This window comes from Mesoplodon bidens (genome assembly GCF_964165515.1).
Source record: "Mesoplodon bidens genome assembly, chromosome: 7".
NCBI classification, from domain to species: domain Eukaryota; kingdom Metazoa; phylum Chordata; class Mammalia; order Artiodactyla; family Ziphiidae; genus Mesoplodon; species Mesoplodon bidens.
In genome coordinates this window covers 103,282,743-103,298,547 of record NC_138164.1, presented here as the reverse complement: position 1 = coordinate 103,298,547, position 15,805 = coordinate 103,282,743, and the positions used below count along the sequence as shown (strand labels likewise).

At 49.3% G+C, this 15,805-nt stretch overlaps 1 protein-coding gene across 37 annotated transcripts in view; it reads right to left on the bottom strand.

Annotated features, from left to right (window-relative positions):
• Positions 1-15,700, bottom strand: part of MADD (MAP kinase activating death domain) — a 41,339-nt gene extending 25,639 nt beyond the window's left edge. For 20 of the 37 annotated variants that reach the window (XM_081240515.1, XM_081240547.1, XM_081240526.1 and 17 more), the window contains exons 1-15: positions 14,440-15,700; positions 11,024-11,183; positions 9,470-10,066; positions 8,750-9,053; positions 8,096-8,227; positions 7,338-7,451; positions 6,562-6,642; positions 4,512-4,690; positions 3,923-4,158; positions 3,567-3,723; positions 3,201-3,304; positions 2,434-2,624; positions 1,803-2,056; positions 1,412-1,551; positions 475-576 (exon numbers count right to left, since the gene is read on the bottom strand). In XM_081240515.1, the coding sequence (XP_081096641.1) occupies positions 475-576; positions 1,412-1,551; positions 1,803-2,056; positions 2,434-2,624; positions 3,201-3,304; positions 3,567-3,723; positions 3,923-4,158; positions 4,512-4,690; positions 6,562-6,642; positions 7,338-7,451; positions 8,096-8,227; positions 8,750-9,053; positions 9,470-10,066; positions 11,024-11,085 (2,653 nt within the window). In that variant the 5' untranslated portion in view covers positions 11,086-11,183; positions 14,440-15,700. The remainder of the gene's footprint in view (positions 1-474; positions 577-1,411; positions 1,552-1,802; positions 2,057-2,433; positions 2,625-3,200; positions 3,305-3,566; positions 3,724-3,922; positions 4,159-4,511; positions 4,691-6,561; positions 6,643-7,337; positions 7,452-8,095; positions 8,228-8,749; positions 9,054-9,469; positions 10,067-11,023; positions 11,184-14,439) is intronic. The other 17 variants (XM_081240518.1, XM_081240524.1, XM_081240520.1 and 14 more) reach the window with 1 other exon arrangement.
• Positions 15,701-15,805: the final 105 nt, after the last annotated feature.

The following is a 15,805-nucleotide window of genomic DNA, read 5'->3' as shown; positions in this document are numbered from 1 at the left end:
AGAAGCAGCAGCAATCCCCCCCGTTGCCGTTATCCTATATGATGTAACAGGGCCTTTTCTTTAGCTACAAAAGACAGTTTTCCGGGCTTCCCTGGTGGCGCAGTGGTTGAGAGTCCGCCTGCCGATGCAGGGGACACGGGTTCGTGCCCCTATCCCGGAAGATCCCACATGCCGTGGAGCGGCTGGGCCCGCGAGCCATGGCCGCGGAGCCTGTGTGTCCGGAGCCTGTGCTCCGCAACGGGAGAGGCCACAGCAGTGAGAGGCCCGCGTACAGAAAAAAAAAAAAAAAAAAAGACAGTTTTCCATCTGAAAACCAGCAAGAACTCATGATGTGCAGTGAAAGCCATGGGAAGCGATATGAGAGGCAAGGGCTGGATCAAAGGATTCTTCATACATGGGGCTCCTGACAAGCACCCACAGGCCTGAAATATTTCCCAGAGAATCTTGGCTTGGCAAAAGGAGGGCTGGAGTTACCTTTCAGACTGGGGAAGGGCGTGGTTTTCTCTCGCGCTCCTTTGGTAGGCAGTGTGAGATTTGAAAGACTGAAGCTCGTACTGTGGTTCCGATACAGGCTGCCTGTCCAGGGGAGCGAGTGAGAGCAGTGAGTCAGAGGGATAAAGAATCGGAGCATCATGCTCCAATGACCGTATCATCATCTTCACCCTCCTCCTTTTCAAATGCAACCCCAGAACCTCTGACCTCGCTCAGAAAGGATCACGCCTAACTCGGGGCAAACAAAGGGGCCACTGCCAGGACTGCTCATAACCCAGTAACAACTTTCTCTGACGGCTTCCCACGATGCTAACATCCAAGTCTCTCCTCTACTGCCGACCCAGCATGAACGCCAGCAGTTAACGCGCTTCCGGTCTGATGCTGGTGCTGTCCCTCCCGGGCTTCTAAAAAACTCACCATCACAATTATCCCCCATGTTGGCTTTCTCCGCTCCCTAGTCTGTCTTTAGTCTTTAAACGACACCACCCCTCATCTCTGGTAATATTCTCTATGCACAAGTCAATGTCACATAGATTTCAAGGCGCGTTCATGAAAAAGTCCTTTCCCAGGCAAAGGAGATATTAGATATATACCCAAAACAAATTTGACCAGAAGATTTCCACAAAATACATGTACAAGTGTATGATTTTTAATATAATGATTACTTTTCAGTTGAACAGCTAGCTGTCTTACCTGAAACAGACTAAAACCTCCAGGTATAAAGGTAACGACTCATCTGTCCCTGTTCTTCGCTGACCTCCCCTGAAAATACCTTATTCAGTATCACCCAAACGACCTGATCCGGAGCTTGATAATGCCAGCCCAGCCCTACATCTGAAGCTCTAAGCCGTGTCTGCCGTGGTCAGGCCCTGCTGGAGCGAAGACGGGACAGAAGCGGGAGAGAGCTGAAGACACTTACTGGCAAAAGACATGATGCCCCCGAAGCCCTCAGCGCTGTTGTTGGAGACGGTGGAGGTGGGCGAGCTCGCTCGAGAGTCTGACTCTGCATCTGAGTCACTTGCCAGTTTCAAGCTGTTGGGCCGCAGCAGCTTTTGAGCCCTTGAACGCACAGTGGCACCTATAAGCCCCAGGCAGGGGTACCTCATCTTGGCCGTGTGGGCCTGATGCTACACTGTGGTCACCTCTCCCTCCCCACAATTTCTAAATGCCTAGATCAAAGCATGACCCTCTGGGGACGCAGGGCCATGAGAGCCTTCAGACTGCTCAGACTTGCTGGTTAACCCTCGCCCAGGGTCCACTGTAGTGAGGTCCTTCAGTCACCCATCTAGAAGGCAACCCCAGGCTCTCACCGATTGCCACTGACATGTTGGCTGAATCGGGGAGTGTAACTTTCCCCCTGCTCATCATCATCTTCCTCAGGGGGAAAGCCATACTGGGGCTCGAAGTACGGATTGTCATAGGTTCGCCGGAGCACTGACCCCTCTCCAGTTTCTGTCTGACGCCTGTCCACGTCCGCTTGGCCAATGCTGGGAGGCACGCTGGGGAGGGACTTGGAGACGCCTACTGCTGCCTTATCATCCATCTCCATTGAGGCGGCAGGTTCCTAGGGGACATATTAAATAGAAAGGAGTCACCTGGGGCCCTGTGATGCCTTCCTATGTTCTCAGTTCAAGCCAGGCCTGTCAGGTCCCTAGCCTAAGGGGTATGTGAGAAAAGATCTTTGTTATACCCCTGTTCTCTATCTCCACAAATTATGCAAAGGGCATCTCGGCTAACCCCTGAACAAAGCTGGATGTCCTTCTGGGGTCAAACTGTATCTCGCAGCCTCTAAACTATAGGATCTACGGAGAGGAAGAAGGGGGAAATGTGGAGAAAGTAGCAAATTAAGTGAGCAGCTTCATCCTAGCTTTCCTAACGGAGCTGAGGCCCACGTCCCAAGTAACAGTCCTCACTTATCCACTCCTCCAAGTCCTCACGTACAGAACTGGCTCCATGGATAACGGTGCTGGGGCTACTGCTGGCGGTGGTGCTGGAGCTGGAACGCAGAGGGAGGTTTTCCTGAGAGTTCTCGCTGTCTGGGCCAGGTTCCTCTGCTTCCTTCTGGCTCTGCAGCTCATCAATAGCTACCTCACTGGCATCCCCCAGTGCCGCGTGTGTCAGAGGATCCACGTCTGCCAAAACCCAAGGATTATATGTATGGCTGATTCACTTTGCTGTACAGTAGAAACTAATACAACATAGTAAATCAACTATACTCCAAGGACTTCCCTGGTGGCGCAGTCGTTAAGAGCCCGCCTGCCAATGCAGAGGACACGGGTTCAATCCCTGGTCCGGGAAGATCCCACATGCCACGGAGCAACTAAGCCCGTGTGCCCACAACTACTGAGCCTGAGCTCTAGAGCCCGCGAGCCACAACTACTGAGCCCGCGTGCTGCAACTACTGAAGCCTGTGCGCCTAGAGCCCGCGCTCCGCGACAAGAGAAGCCACCGCAATGAGAAGCCCACGCACCGCAACGAAGAGTAGCCCCCACTCGCCGTAACTAGAGAAAGCCCGCGTGCAGCAACAAAGACCCAACGCAGCCAAAAAGATAAAATAAAATAAAAAATAAAAAAAGCTATACTCCAATTAAAAATTAATTAAAAATTTTTTTTAATTAAAAAAAAAACAAGGATGGCAGGTACAGATCATACCATCACAGAACCCCAAACCCTGTCCCAAGCTGGCCAATTTCTCCAAGTACACTTACTAGGAGTATCACCATTGATGTCACATTTCATCATCTCACTGACAAAGTCACCAAGGGAAGAGTAAGAAGAGCTTGAGTCATCATAATCCATACTATCACTGCCGCTGCAGAGTGAAGAGAAAAAAAATAAAACAGAAAGAAGGGGCAGGGAGAAGAATCAGCAATCAGCTTTACGAAAAATAAACAGAGGAGCACCCTTAACTCAAGGCCAGGGAGCCAGATAAAATAAGGAAACTAACACGGAACAATCAACCAAAATATAGCCCAAGGCTTCAGGGACTGATGTCTAAATCCTATGAAATTCTGCAATTGCGCTGAGCCTCTTAGGCTTCAAGAACTGTCTTGCTGCCATAGGGGGCTGCTCACCTGTCATCAGTAGGGTCAGAGTCAGAGTCGCGCTCCGGCGGCACGCTCAGCGCCTCGGCCAGAAGGGAGCTGCTCTCATACACTCGATAGTGGACAGGCTGCAGCTGGTGGGTGTACCACTTCGGCTTGTCGCCTATCAGGGCTGGATCGAACGTGTCTACCCACGGAGGAAAGAAGGAGAGAGTCAGCAATAAGGGAGAAAAGCAAGCAAAACCTAAAAGAAAGGTGGGAAAAAGTCTAAAGCAAAATCAGAATGGCAGGGGCAGGTGGAAGATTAGAAAGGGAAAAAGCAAAGGGAAGAGCCATCAGGAGGACAAACGCAGAAGGTGGGGCAAAGCAGAGGTAGGTGGACTCACTGTTGTGAATCCGCTGAAAGGCATAGTTGGTGGGGTTGAGGATCCATTCTCCAAAGTACTCCACAGCCTGAGTCCTGGCCAGTTTCTCAGCAAAAGGAGTCTGCCGGGGACGTGAGGCTAGAAAGGAGCCAGCTTGGAAAGCTACCACGGGCCGGGGGAAGAGACGCAGGGTACGTGTGTGCATCTGAAAGCCCTGCAGCACGTTGGGGGAGTTGAAGAAACGGACCATGGCCACTCTGGGGAAGAAGGGGATGGTGAGATGACCCGAGTCCCTCGCCCTGCACAGCAAGGATCCCTACGATCCAAGGCCTCAGACCACCTCCCACAGTCATCATTTAACGGGCTTCCAACAGCAAGCGGAGAGGTAGCTTAAAGAATCATCAATCCCCTTCTTCACACAAGGTCTAAGAGGCCTGAGAGTAGGATTATTTCTTCTGTTTGCTTTTACTAAGGTGGCAAATGTAACCAAATATTATATACATTGTATACATAAAGAACCTCTGGCTCAGGGAAGTAATCTGCCCCAAGGTCACTGAGTGAGCAGAGACCAATTTAAGAGCCTGTGACTGTGGGGATGGCTTGGCTGTACCTGGTTGCGACATCCACAGAATCCACATCGTTGCCATAGATGAGTGGGTTGAATTCAGTGGAAGGTGTGGACTGCAGGTCATTAGAAGGCCTTCCCAAGAGAAGAGGGATCTCCTGGCCTTCGTGGAATTTCTCCAGATTGAGGATGGGCTGGGTGTTGAGACTCATGCTGGCGAGGGCCTGCGGAACAATAAGAAGTCCCTCAGAGAAGGCAGATTTCTGGGGCAGCCAGCCAATCTCAATTCCTAGAAAAGAACCTTCATCTTTGAAACAAAAATCCAAATATTTTAACCTCTAGAAAACAATCTGAATTTTGAAATCTTCAGCTTAAGCCCATCTGACTCAAGGCAACTTGATCAAACCTGAAGTCCGAGGCAATAGTTTTCAAATTTGTTTTAGCTACAAAATCTTGTTTTTCAATTGAAATCCATGTAGAAATATCAACAATCGAAACATGTACAAGTAAAGCTTCTCTGAAGGACATATGGAACCCAGAGCCTCATATGCTCGGGGGTCCCAACCTAAATCAACCCTCAGAGGCTCCACGGGGCAGTTTGAAAACCACTGGTCTAGCCCAGCAGTGTTTCTAAAATGTTAACGAGCATAGGAATCACCTGGGGATGTTGTTACACTGCAGATTCTGATTCAATATACCTGAGGTGATTCTGCCCTTTTAACAAGCCCAGGTGATGCTAATGCTGCTGGTTCATGGACCACACTTTTGAGTAACAGGGGTCAGAATACAGGATCTGTGAGCCCCAAAATCTTAGCTCCTACAAACATTTAAACTCCAATATCATATATCAACCTCTTCATCTCATTAGTCATACTAAAGCAATCATCAAGAATGAAAAACACAGCAAAGGAAGACAGCTAGAGAACTTTCTGAACTTGTGATCCTCACCAGACTCTGCAGTAACAAGATATCATATTACATCAGTAGTGATGAAGCAAGTGAAAAAGAGAGAGGGATAATACAAAATCACCCATTTATATCCAAACAGATTTCACCTAGAGGCATTTTTCTTCTTTTTTAAAAAAACTTATTTATTTATTTATTTATTTAATTTTTGGCTGCGTTGGGTCTTCATTGCTGCGTGCTGGCTTTCTCTAGTTGCAGTGAGTGGGGGCTACTCTTTGTTGCGGTGCGCAGGCTTCTCATTGCGGTGGCTTCTCTTGTTGCTGAGCACGGGCTCTAGGCGCACAGGCTTCAGTAGCTGTGGCACGCAGGCTCAGCAGTTGTGGCTCGTGGGCTCTAGAGCTCAGGCTCAGTAGTTGTGGCACACGGGCTTAGGTGCTCCATGGCACGTGGGATCTTCCCGGACCAGGGCTCGAACCCGCATCCCCTGCATAGGCAGGCGGATTCTTAACCCCCGCACCACCAGGGAAATCCCCACCTAGAGGTATTTCTAAGAACTGAGACAACACAGAGAGAGATTCCTGAAGACCCCTCAAATGACAGATTCCTAAAAAGAAATACAGAGCTATCTACTGGTGGTCCTACACAACACATACAGCAGCGCAGAGGACCAGGGCCTCATCACACTTTACCTTCAGGTACTGTGTTCAGCATGCAGAAGAAGAAGAAAATCAATCAATGAAAAATGTATTTAAGGGTTTACTCAAAGAAAGGAATTTTTGAAGAAATGATTCTATAGGGACCAGAGATCAATTCAAGAGGAAAACATAAAAGGAGCCAGATTATCCAAACTACTAACTCCCTCCTGTAACACTGACAGAATGCTCCAAGGCCATTAAGAATGGCAGATGGGACAAGAAGCAGAAAGTGAAGGGTTGTTTTACACAGCATTACAAGGATTAGAGGGTGGGAGGGGGCATACAATGAATTAAAAGGAATCTAAGAAGCCCTTTTTGAGATTCACCCTGCAACCCAGAAATGGGATACATCTCTTTTTAAGCCCACCCAAGGCTAAGAAAATCTACTCCACTTGAAGTCTGAAAGGAAACTGGCTCTTACAATAACAGCTGTCTGCCTACAGCAGTCCTAGAGCTGCTACTGCTCCCCTTCCTCTTCTTCATTCTTCACCTACCTGTTTTAAATGTTTTTTCAACTCTAATGATTCTGGTTCTGGAAGGATAGGTAGCACTTCTGCATTGGTGGGGGCAATCACCTGCACCAGAAGAGAGATAAAAGGCATGACCTTAGAATTAGTTGCTCCAAAGCTTCTCTTACATAAAGGTAAGTAATAAGAATAGGAGGTTATATATACGGTATTATTATATATATGCAAACACATATATTATATACACACATATAAAATACACACATACACACATATATGACACATATACACACCTGAAAGGAAATATTATACCTAAATGTTATTGGTGACTATCTCTAGATAATAGGATCATAGTTTTTATTGACTTCTTTATACTTATTTGCATTTTCTAAAGTTTTACAATGAACACATATAAGGGCTACCTACCAAAGTTTGAATGTACTCACACTGCAGAATGTTAATATACTTTTTAAAGTCTGCAGTTTCTTACTAGAAACTACACTCCCAGAAAGCCATTAGATGACCTACACCATATGTAATAATCCTGCAACCACAACTGCCCTACTGCTCTTGGAAGATGTGGGGAAGCATTTAACTCCAGCAAAACTAAATCTTATAATTCTTTGAGTCCTAACCAAGGGCTTATTAAGCCAATAAAGTAAAAGCAGCATTTTTTAAAAAGTTGTTTCAATGAGTCTCATAACAGCAATCACCCACAAACTTAGGAACTTCCTGGGAGTAATCTAGAAAAACAGAACACAATCCTATTCTAGACCCTACGATGCCTCAGCCAAGAGCCTCACCCTACTGCTGTCCAGATCCACTAGCCATACATCATCAGGCATTTTGAAGTCCAGTTTGTAGAGGAAGAAGCTGGCAGGGACCCCGATGATGTACGGTGTTGGAGCCAACAGCAGCTGTGGAAGAGACAAGAAACAAAACCAAAATCTACTGCGATCACATATTGAGTCAAGATTTTTTTTTTTTTTTTTTTTTGCGGTATGTGGGCCTCTCACTGTTGTGGCCTCTCCCATTGTGGAGCACAGGCTCCGGACGCACAGGCTCAGCAGCCATGGCTCACGGGCCCAGACGCTCCGCAGCATGTGGGATCCTCCTGGACCGGGGCACGAACCCGTGTCCCCTGCATCAGCAGGTGGACTCTCAACCACTGCGCCACCAGGGAAGCCCGAGTCACGATTTTTCTAGATAAGGAAAACGCAGGTCCACAATCCCTCTTCCCAATCCTTGAAGGTAGATGTGTTTCAAAGTTCAGAATTTTTCAGATTTTAGAAAAGTAATAGTGCATATTCTACATATTATGTAGCACATGCAGTGGTGTAGCCAGCAGCCTATAATCATTGTATTAACTGTGATAAATAAAAAACATAAATAGCATAGGTTCTGCCACCAGACGGGTTCAGATTTTGTAGACAAATAAGTTATAACAAGGAATTCAGGACGAGTACTGATTTACAACTTCTCTGGGCATTGAGCCTTCGCCCTCAGAGCTGGACAGAGTTAGAACAGAGGTGACAAAGCCAGAAGACACCTTGAGACTCACCTGTTCTGCGGACGCCATGCAGGTGGGCAGCAGTGGGATAACAGGAAACATATACTCCAAGGGATAAATCATTGCCACAAATGCCATCACAGACATGGAGAGTGCATTGTAGTCTCGGGACTGCAGCACCACCTGCAACGAGCCACACCACAAGGGTTACCCGACAGGAGAAGGTTTGTGAGAAAACAGCTTCCCACACTACAATTTAGCTTCTGTTTCACCAAGCCTACGGCTCTGGAAGCTTAGTTTCCACACTTATCACTGCCTCACACCCCACCCTGTCTGCCGCCTCCCAGCGCAAGCACTGCAATAATTCTCCCTTGAATCTCTCCTTTGTCATCCTAGTTCTTGTACCCCCAAATCCCAGGGTCACTCATTGGAACAGAACGACTGAAATTTTCAGAGAATTAGGCTGGTATAGTTAAGGAGAATTCAAATGAGTGTCAAGCCCTCTGAATATATCCCACACGATACTAGTACCTTAATTCAACCCACACCAACTGAGTACCTATTGTATACCTGGTATCGTGTTATCTCCTGGAGACAAAATGATGCAAAAGATGTAGTCCCTATCCTCAGAGAACTCATGGGTCTAGCCTCTGCCACATTTCAAAGCCCTTTCCCTAGAACAGTCTAGAAAGCTGGCCCTCTCACCTTGTGCTCTAACAGGATGCAGGTTAGCACCTGAAGACAGGCATCCACACCCAGAAGTTCCAAGGGAAGGTGCAGTGGGAAATCCACTAGGGTGAATCGAGAGGGGTCTGGAAGAGCAAAGGTCAGAGCTTGCTGGAGCTCCTGGGGCAGGACCTCAATGTCCACTCGCTTCTGCCCTGAGACGGGTACTGGGGAGTGCAGCAATCGATAGATCCAGGCCTCAATCTCTCGAAGGTCGTGCAGAAGGGCACTGGACTTCTCCTCCACTAACAGAGATCCAGTAAAGATGCGCCACATGGTGTCCCTGAGCAGCAGACAGCAGGAAACAGACACATAAGCACTAGGATCTGACATCCCACTGCAGCCCAACGTAACCATAGAGGCTCTAGTGACAGAAACTGGAGAAGCCCACCCTTTGGTCTCAGCTAGGATCACAGGGTATACCTACGAATAATGACAAGTGCAAAAATGTATACATAGCAAGACTTATTGTCCTGCCCATCATGAAACACCAAATTCCTCAGCATCACTCCAAACACGATTATGGAAGGAAGCCTAACTCTGCAGTAGTCTTTTGCTTAGCACGGACTAACACAAAGTGCTTAAGGAGGTCTGAAGGACCTCAGGCTTTAGAGGAAAATTCCTACGCCCCTCACAAGCCAGTTACACCTCAACTCTAGACGCCTCCCCTCTCTCCTGAGCATCAGCAGCGAACCGTACCTTTGTATGCCTCGAGGGATGCCCAGTTTCTTGCCCAGCAGTCGCTCACTACAGCAGTCCACCAGACGTTTGAGGGTGTACAGACACTCTCGGAAGGTGGAGAAGAAGGGGTAATGGCTGAGCACACACAGGGACGTCAGAGTGCTGTTGCGGGAACGGCTCTCCGCCTTGGCCCGGCGTTTGCCCCGAGGAGACTGGTTCACATCCAGGGTAGAGTCGGCACGGGGAGGCTGCAGGGACGGGCCACTCTCCGAGCTCTCGGTGCCAACCTCTTCTGAGATGCAGGTGGCATGGGGTCCTTCCTTCCCACGGGACCCTGCCCCTGCCTCCCCCTTTTCCTTAGGCATGCGCTTTTGGAAGGAGCGGTAGAAGTTAACACAGATGCCATAACGCGTGACTCCGGTGTCCTTGTCGGTGAGAGTGAAGACAAAAGAGGTGTCCTCGCGCAGGCTCATGCGCCGTTGTCGCACACTCAGGCAGCCCTCCGGCTGGCAGAAGAACACGACATCCGGGGGCAGGGGAAACTCGGCGTGATCCTCTAACGGGTATCGCCGTAGCAATTCTGGAGTCTGGGCCACGCTATCACTGCTCGGGTGCCTGGAGAACAGAAAGACAAATTCAGCAGCCTCAAGGGACAGAACGCTCTTTCAAATTTTAACCACAGTCAAGAAATAAATGCTCTTTTGGATAAAGAAACCTAGCTGCAGGACCTTGGAAAACATGCCACATTTAGCTGTAGGCTAAATGAGGTCTGTGCTGCCATGAAGATGCCCACCCTGAAATAAAAGGAAAATGGCGACAATAAAATTATCACTAACACCTTGAGATGACTAGCATCTTTCTTTTTTTGCAGTACACGGGCCTCTCACTGCTGTGGCCTCTCCCGTTGCGGAGCACAGGCTCTGGACATGCAGGCTCAGCGGCCATGGCTCACAGGCCCAGCCGCTCTACAGCATGTGGAATCCTCCCGGACCGGGGCACGAACCCGCGTCCCCTGCATCGGCAGGCGGACTCTCAACCACTGCGCCACCAGGGAAGCCCCATAGCATCTTTCAAGGTGCGTTAGCTAATGAATTCCCAAAAGAGCATATGTAGAGAGAGAAGGAGCACAATGTACTTTTCCTTTGTACAAAATAAGGAAACTGAAGTGTATAGAGTATATTTGCTTAAAATATATCACAAAGATGCTAGTTAAGAGCAGAGTTTTGGTCTGTCTCTGTTCCTCCAGGCCAACACTCTCAATCTACCTGTTTTGTTTCCCTTACTGGCAGCAAGGTTCCCATCAGGGTGAAATAAAAGAAGAATGAGATATGCAGGGCTTCCCTGGTGGTCCAGTGGTTAAGATTCCATGCTTCCAATGCAGGGGGCAAGGGTTCAATCCCTGGTCAGGGAACTAAGATCCCATGTGCCACATGGTGTGGCCGGCGGGGGGTGGTCGGGGGGTCGGGGAGAAGAATGAGATATGCAAAGCAACGTGGAAATGAGGAAGGGAAATCATCACAGATTTTGCGGGATCCCAGATGACAAGACAAAAATCAGTCGCTTCTTGGTTACCTGGCCCCTACGATCACTAGGTAGTCAAGTAACCGAGGACAGGACTTCTTCTTTTGCACCATGGTTCCGATTCATCAGTTCATCTCAGAGAAACTTCAAGGCACCAAGCATGGAATCAATGTTCCCAGGAGGAATTCTGATATTATCTGAAAATCCAAGTCTAATAGGAAAAAAGTACTGATAAGATCCATTGCTGTGCCTAAGGGACTCATCCCTCTCAGCTTCATTCCAGCCAGGGACATAGGTCAGAAGATCTTCTTCCATTTTAGTACTAAAGATAGGAGAACATGACACTTTTCCTAGCCTAGAGCTCTGTCCAGGCTTATGAGCTCACAGAGTCAAATGTCAAGAAGTAGGATAAATAATGGCTCACCTCTCCGTCCCTACAAACCAGCTCATTTCCAGCCTCACCCCTGGGGCTGTTTCTGTTTCTGAAAAACAGGCCTAGTCAGTGTAATCTGGACTCAGTTATTATGATAACAAAAATTAAGTCACTGTCAGGACTGCTCCAGGGTGGATCAGGATCAAACCAGACTCTCTAATCAGAACTAATCTACACTCCTAGCTCTAGGTGGAAACCTAATTATTCTCTGTTCCAACATTCTGCATGCAGCTTGATGTGAAATTACCACAGTCTATACAGTTAATTGCACTCAGACAGTAACAACAGCTGGCTACTCTACCCCATGCGTTCTCAGATGAAGAATATCCATGCCCCAATTGCTTCATCTAAACCATTTTTCTCCCCTCTTCAAGCAAGAAAGGGGCCCAGTGGCTACTGCTACTAGCTCTGCCCTTGGTGCTGAATCATAGTCTTCCACTTATATTCTGGTCCCTGGATTCGAATTAGTAATACAATATACACAGATGAGGCCTTGTCCTTCTTTATCTTACAGAGATTAAGAATTAGATGCAGAAATAAGTATTCCTGCAAGGAAAGGAAGAGGTGCTCAGAGGAATTTCTAAGCCATAGTCCAAAAATTAGAAAAAGCTTACATGTCTTAACTGTTATTTATTTCCTGATGGGTCTCCATACACTCCTCTAAATAAAATGTTTCACTCCATGACAAGGTTACTTTCAGTGCTTCCAGTGTTCCACCTCTGTGCTCCACATGTAGCCACACTAAGACCTTGTTCACTCTACACACAGAGAGAATCCCATTACACTACACACACCCTCACTCTCTTCTTTGCTGCTGCGTGCACTCCCATACATACAACGTACACATTCCCTGTATGCTTAAGGCTCTATTTGATTTAGATGAGAAGCTCTATCTTTTTTCTCTCCTACTTATTAAAAAAAAAAAACTATTTACAACACCTCTCAAATCCTCAAAATACTTCTCCCTCCTTTCTCTTGCTCCCAACAGAGGACCTGCAGGTAATAGGATTCAGTTTTGTCTCCATAGCAACTCTGGCTCCAGCACTATTTATAGCAGAGCCACAGCCCCTCCCCTGCTTGGGGACCACACAGTGCTATCAGCTGCTACTCCAGAGTTGGCCAATGACCATAATAATTCATTCTCCTTGAACCTAGAGACACCTCTTCCACTGATAGCACCTACTAATTGTTAGGTTATCTTCTCCCCATGTGCCTTTAGTTTGCACTTTGTCTTAATTCTGGATTTTGATAGAGGTATCTCCTTTCTACACAACGAAAACGAAGTTCCCAAGCTTGCAAAATAACTCATTTCTAGGCAACACTACCACCCCAAAAGCCCTTTGGGCCTCTCCACTGCTACGGACTCATAAGCATACTGCAGAACGTGAGGCACTGCAGTATGAACTGTTAGGGAGCAGGGTTCAGCTCCTCCCAAGCAGAATGAGAAGGGTGGGGGGGACACAGAAATGAAAATGGGAGATGGGTAAAAGCCTAATTCATTCTCTAAAGAATTATATGGAAAATGCCTAGGGAGAGCCAAAGTATCTTAAAATAAAACAGAATTTACAGGACCAGAGCTCAAGGCTAAGCCTTGAAATCTATGTTTACGTTGAAAACCAGGAGCCCTTTCCAAATAAAAATCTCAAGGATCACACCTGAAGCATCTTCTAATATGTTAGGCATCAGGCCTCTATCCTTGGTGGGATCCCAGCCCCCTCTCCACTGAGAATCACCTGATAAAACTGAAATCATTATCATGCACTACAGTGCTCACCTCCCTCCAAAGCCACAAGGACCCAGAGATCTTGTGACTATTCTAGCCACTAGTGATAGGATGGATTTTTAGTCTCAATTTATATCTCATCAACAGCCACTGCCTTTGGTTTTTCAGATTGCAGAGACAACCAAGGCTTTTCTTCCCATTCTCTCCCCTCTCCCCTCCTCACGAAGACTCTAAATTCTCTCGCATTACCTATAACTCACACTCTGTCTTCACATCCACCCACTCTGCCTCTTGCCTCAGCTACATTTACTAACGTATAGCTCCTCGTTCCTAGCCCCTATATTCCAAAGGCATCAAGCTCAAAACGCATACCTATCTGCTGAAGTTCTACACAACTATCATCCACTCCATCCACAGACCTTTAAATTATCTATGTCTTTTCAGCTTACAAATGGCCACATTAACCAACCCTTTGGATTTGCCCCTCATTTTGGGCAGGATGTCATAGTAAAACCACAGGAACCAGACAGCGATATGACATCTTTGCTGACGTGAGCACAACAGGAGGCTCTCTCCCCTCCACCGCCTCCCCAGGCAGTGACCTTGCAAGCGCATCAGCACAGACTGGTCCAGCGTGGGGAAAAATAAGAGTAAAGAGGCAAGCAATAAGCAGGGCTGGGGAAGAGGGGAGGGCAGAAACAGGAGGACGAATTTAGAGGTGCACGAGGATGGGGAGGGAAGCAGTTGCAGGAAAAACTGAACGGTGTCTCCACTCTCCAACAAGCCAATTTTGAAACACCAAATTAAAACAAAAAAAAATTTTTTAAAGAACCAAACGTGCTTTTCAAACCCTAACCAAAAATAAGGCGCGCGGGTGCGCGCACACAAATACACACACGCACATACACACGCACACACACGCGCCATGTGGTTAGCACGGCTCGGGCCCCCGAGCTGGACAGCGCTGGCCGCCCCCTCACCTGCTGGACAGTTCTCCCACGCCCCCGCCCCCGCCCCGGAACCAGGACCGCCCGCCAGCCCCGCAGGAATCTCGCCCTGCAGCCGCGAGCTGCGCCTAGGCTCGCAGCCCGAAGCCCCCCGGCGGCCCGGACGCCCCCACCTCTAGCCCCACCCTCTTCCCTACGGACCCCTGCTGTCTCTCTCGAGACCCTGCACCCCCTCACACTCCTTTAGGGCCTCCTTAGAGGCCCCTTCGCCCTACAGCCCCTGTTTCCTCCCAGAATCCGTTTCTCCCGGGGAGCCTCGTCCCAAACACCCTTCCGGGGCCCCCAGCGGCCCAGACCCTCCTACCTCCCGAGCCTCGGGGGACCGGCCGGGTTCGGCCAGACGTCCCCCGGCAGCCGAGCGTCAGTCGCTCCTCGGCGCGGGCACCGCTCGGAGCGCACGCCAGTTCCGCGTCTGCACCGTGGGCCGTGTACCACTCCGACTCGGTGAAGGAGGGGGAGGCTGAGGGGCCAGGGGCCGGACCATTCACCCCCGGGGGGACAGGGCTGCACCAAGCCGAGCGCTGCAGGGTGGAGCCGGACCTCGGGAGAGAGACGGCTACGCACACACCTATGCTTGTGGGAGTGGGAACGCGATGGGGAGCGCTGGGCCAGCCCAGCGCCTCTACGTGACAAGGGGAGGACCCAAAGGAATACTTTTTGTTTGGGTTGCGCAAACATTTTAATTCGACACGGAAATAGAGCCCATTTCGATGAACTGCGGATGAAGCTGGAAGCGACGTCTCAAGATAAGCTGCCCTAGGACTTTCTCACCGTTCCCCTCACCTCATCTCCTCCCCCCGCTCGCGCTTTGGAAGTGCCCAGCCGCGTGGGCAGGAAAGCCGGCGGCCGCGGCGGTGGAGCCTACCAATTCAGGGGCGGCGGGGGGACTTGAGGTCGGAAGGCGCGGCCGCGGCAGCTCCTCCACTCGGTGCGCTCCAAGGCAGGGGGCGTGAGCGGTGCCGCGGTGCGCGCTGGGAGAGGGAGTCCAGCCATTCCGCGAGACTAAACCCGGGACACAGCAGCCTCCCCCTGGCCTCAGGGGACTTTCCTCGCTGTCCCACAGGGCCTGCAGGCCAAGAGGAGGGATTGTTGTACCTTCTTAAGTATCAATGGAAAAACCAAGGCATTATACCCGCACGCACGAACACAGGTGCACGACTGAGGCGTTAGTTCCGAAAATCCAACACCCCCTCCCTCACAGAAAGGCAACACGATCCCACCGGGATCACGGAAGGGGGGCAAGGGCGCGTCCCAGCCTCAGCACTTCATTGACCCTTACATCGCAATGGGACTGGTAAAAGGAGGTCCCCACTCACTGCCAAGGCTATCACTTGTGACTTGTTTCCCTCCTCTGAGTCTGGAAACGGACCCGCAAGGACACAAGCTTCCCTCCTGTGTTGTCGGGGCCCACCCCCATTCCAGAAATTGGTTTCTCTCATTCTGAATTCATTTTGGCCTTCCTGTACAAACAGTGCCAGGCCTATCGGTGAGGCAGCCCGGAGGCATTTATGGCCAAGCCGCAGAGTGACAGTGGAGAATTTATCTTGGGGCCCTGTGGGTAAAACAGGAAGTGGTAGAGGCAGGATGTGCAGGGCCCTGGAGAACCTTGTGCAAAGTGGCCCCCAGGTTCATCCATTGGGCCCGGTTAGTACAGTCTTCACATGGAGCAC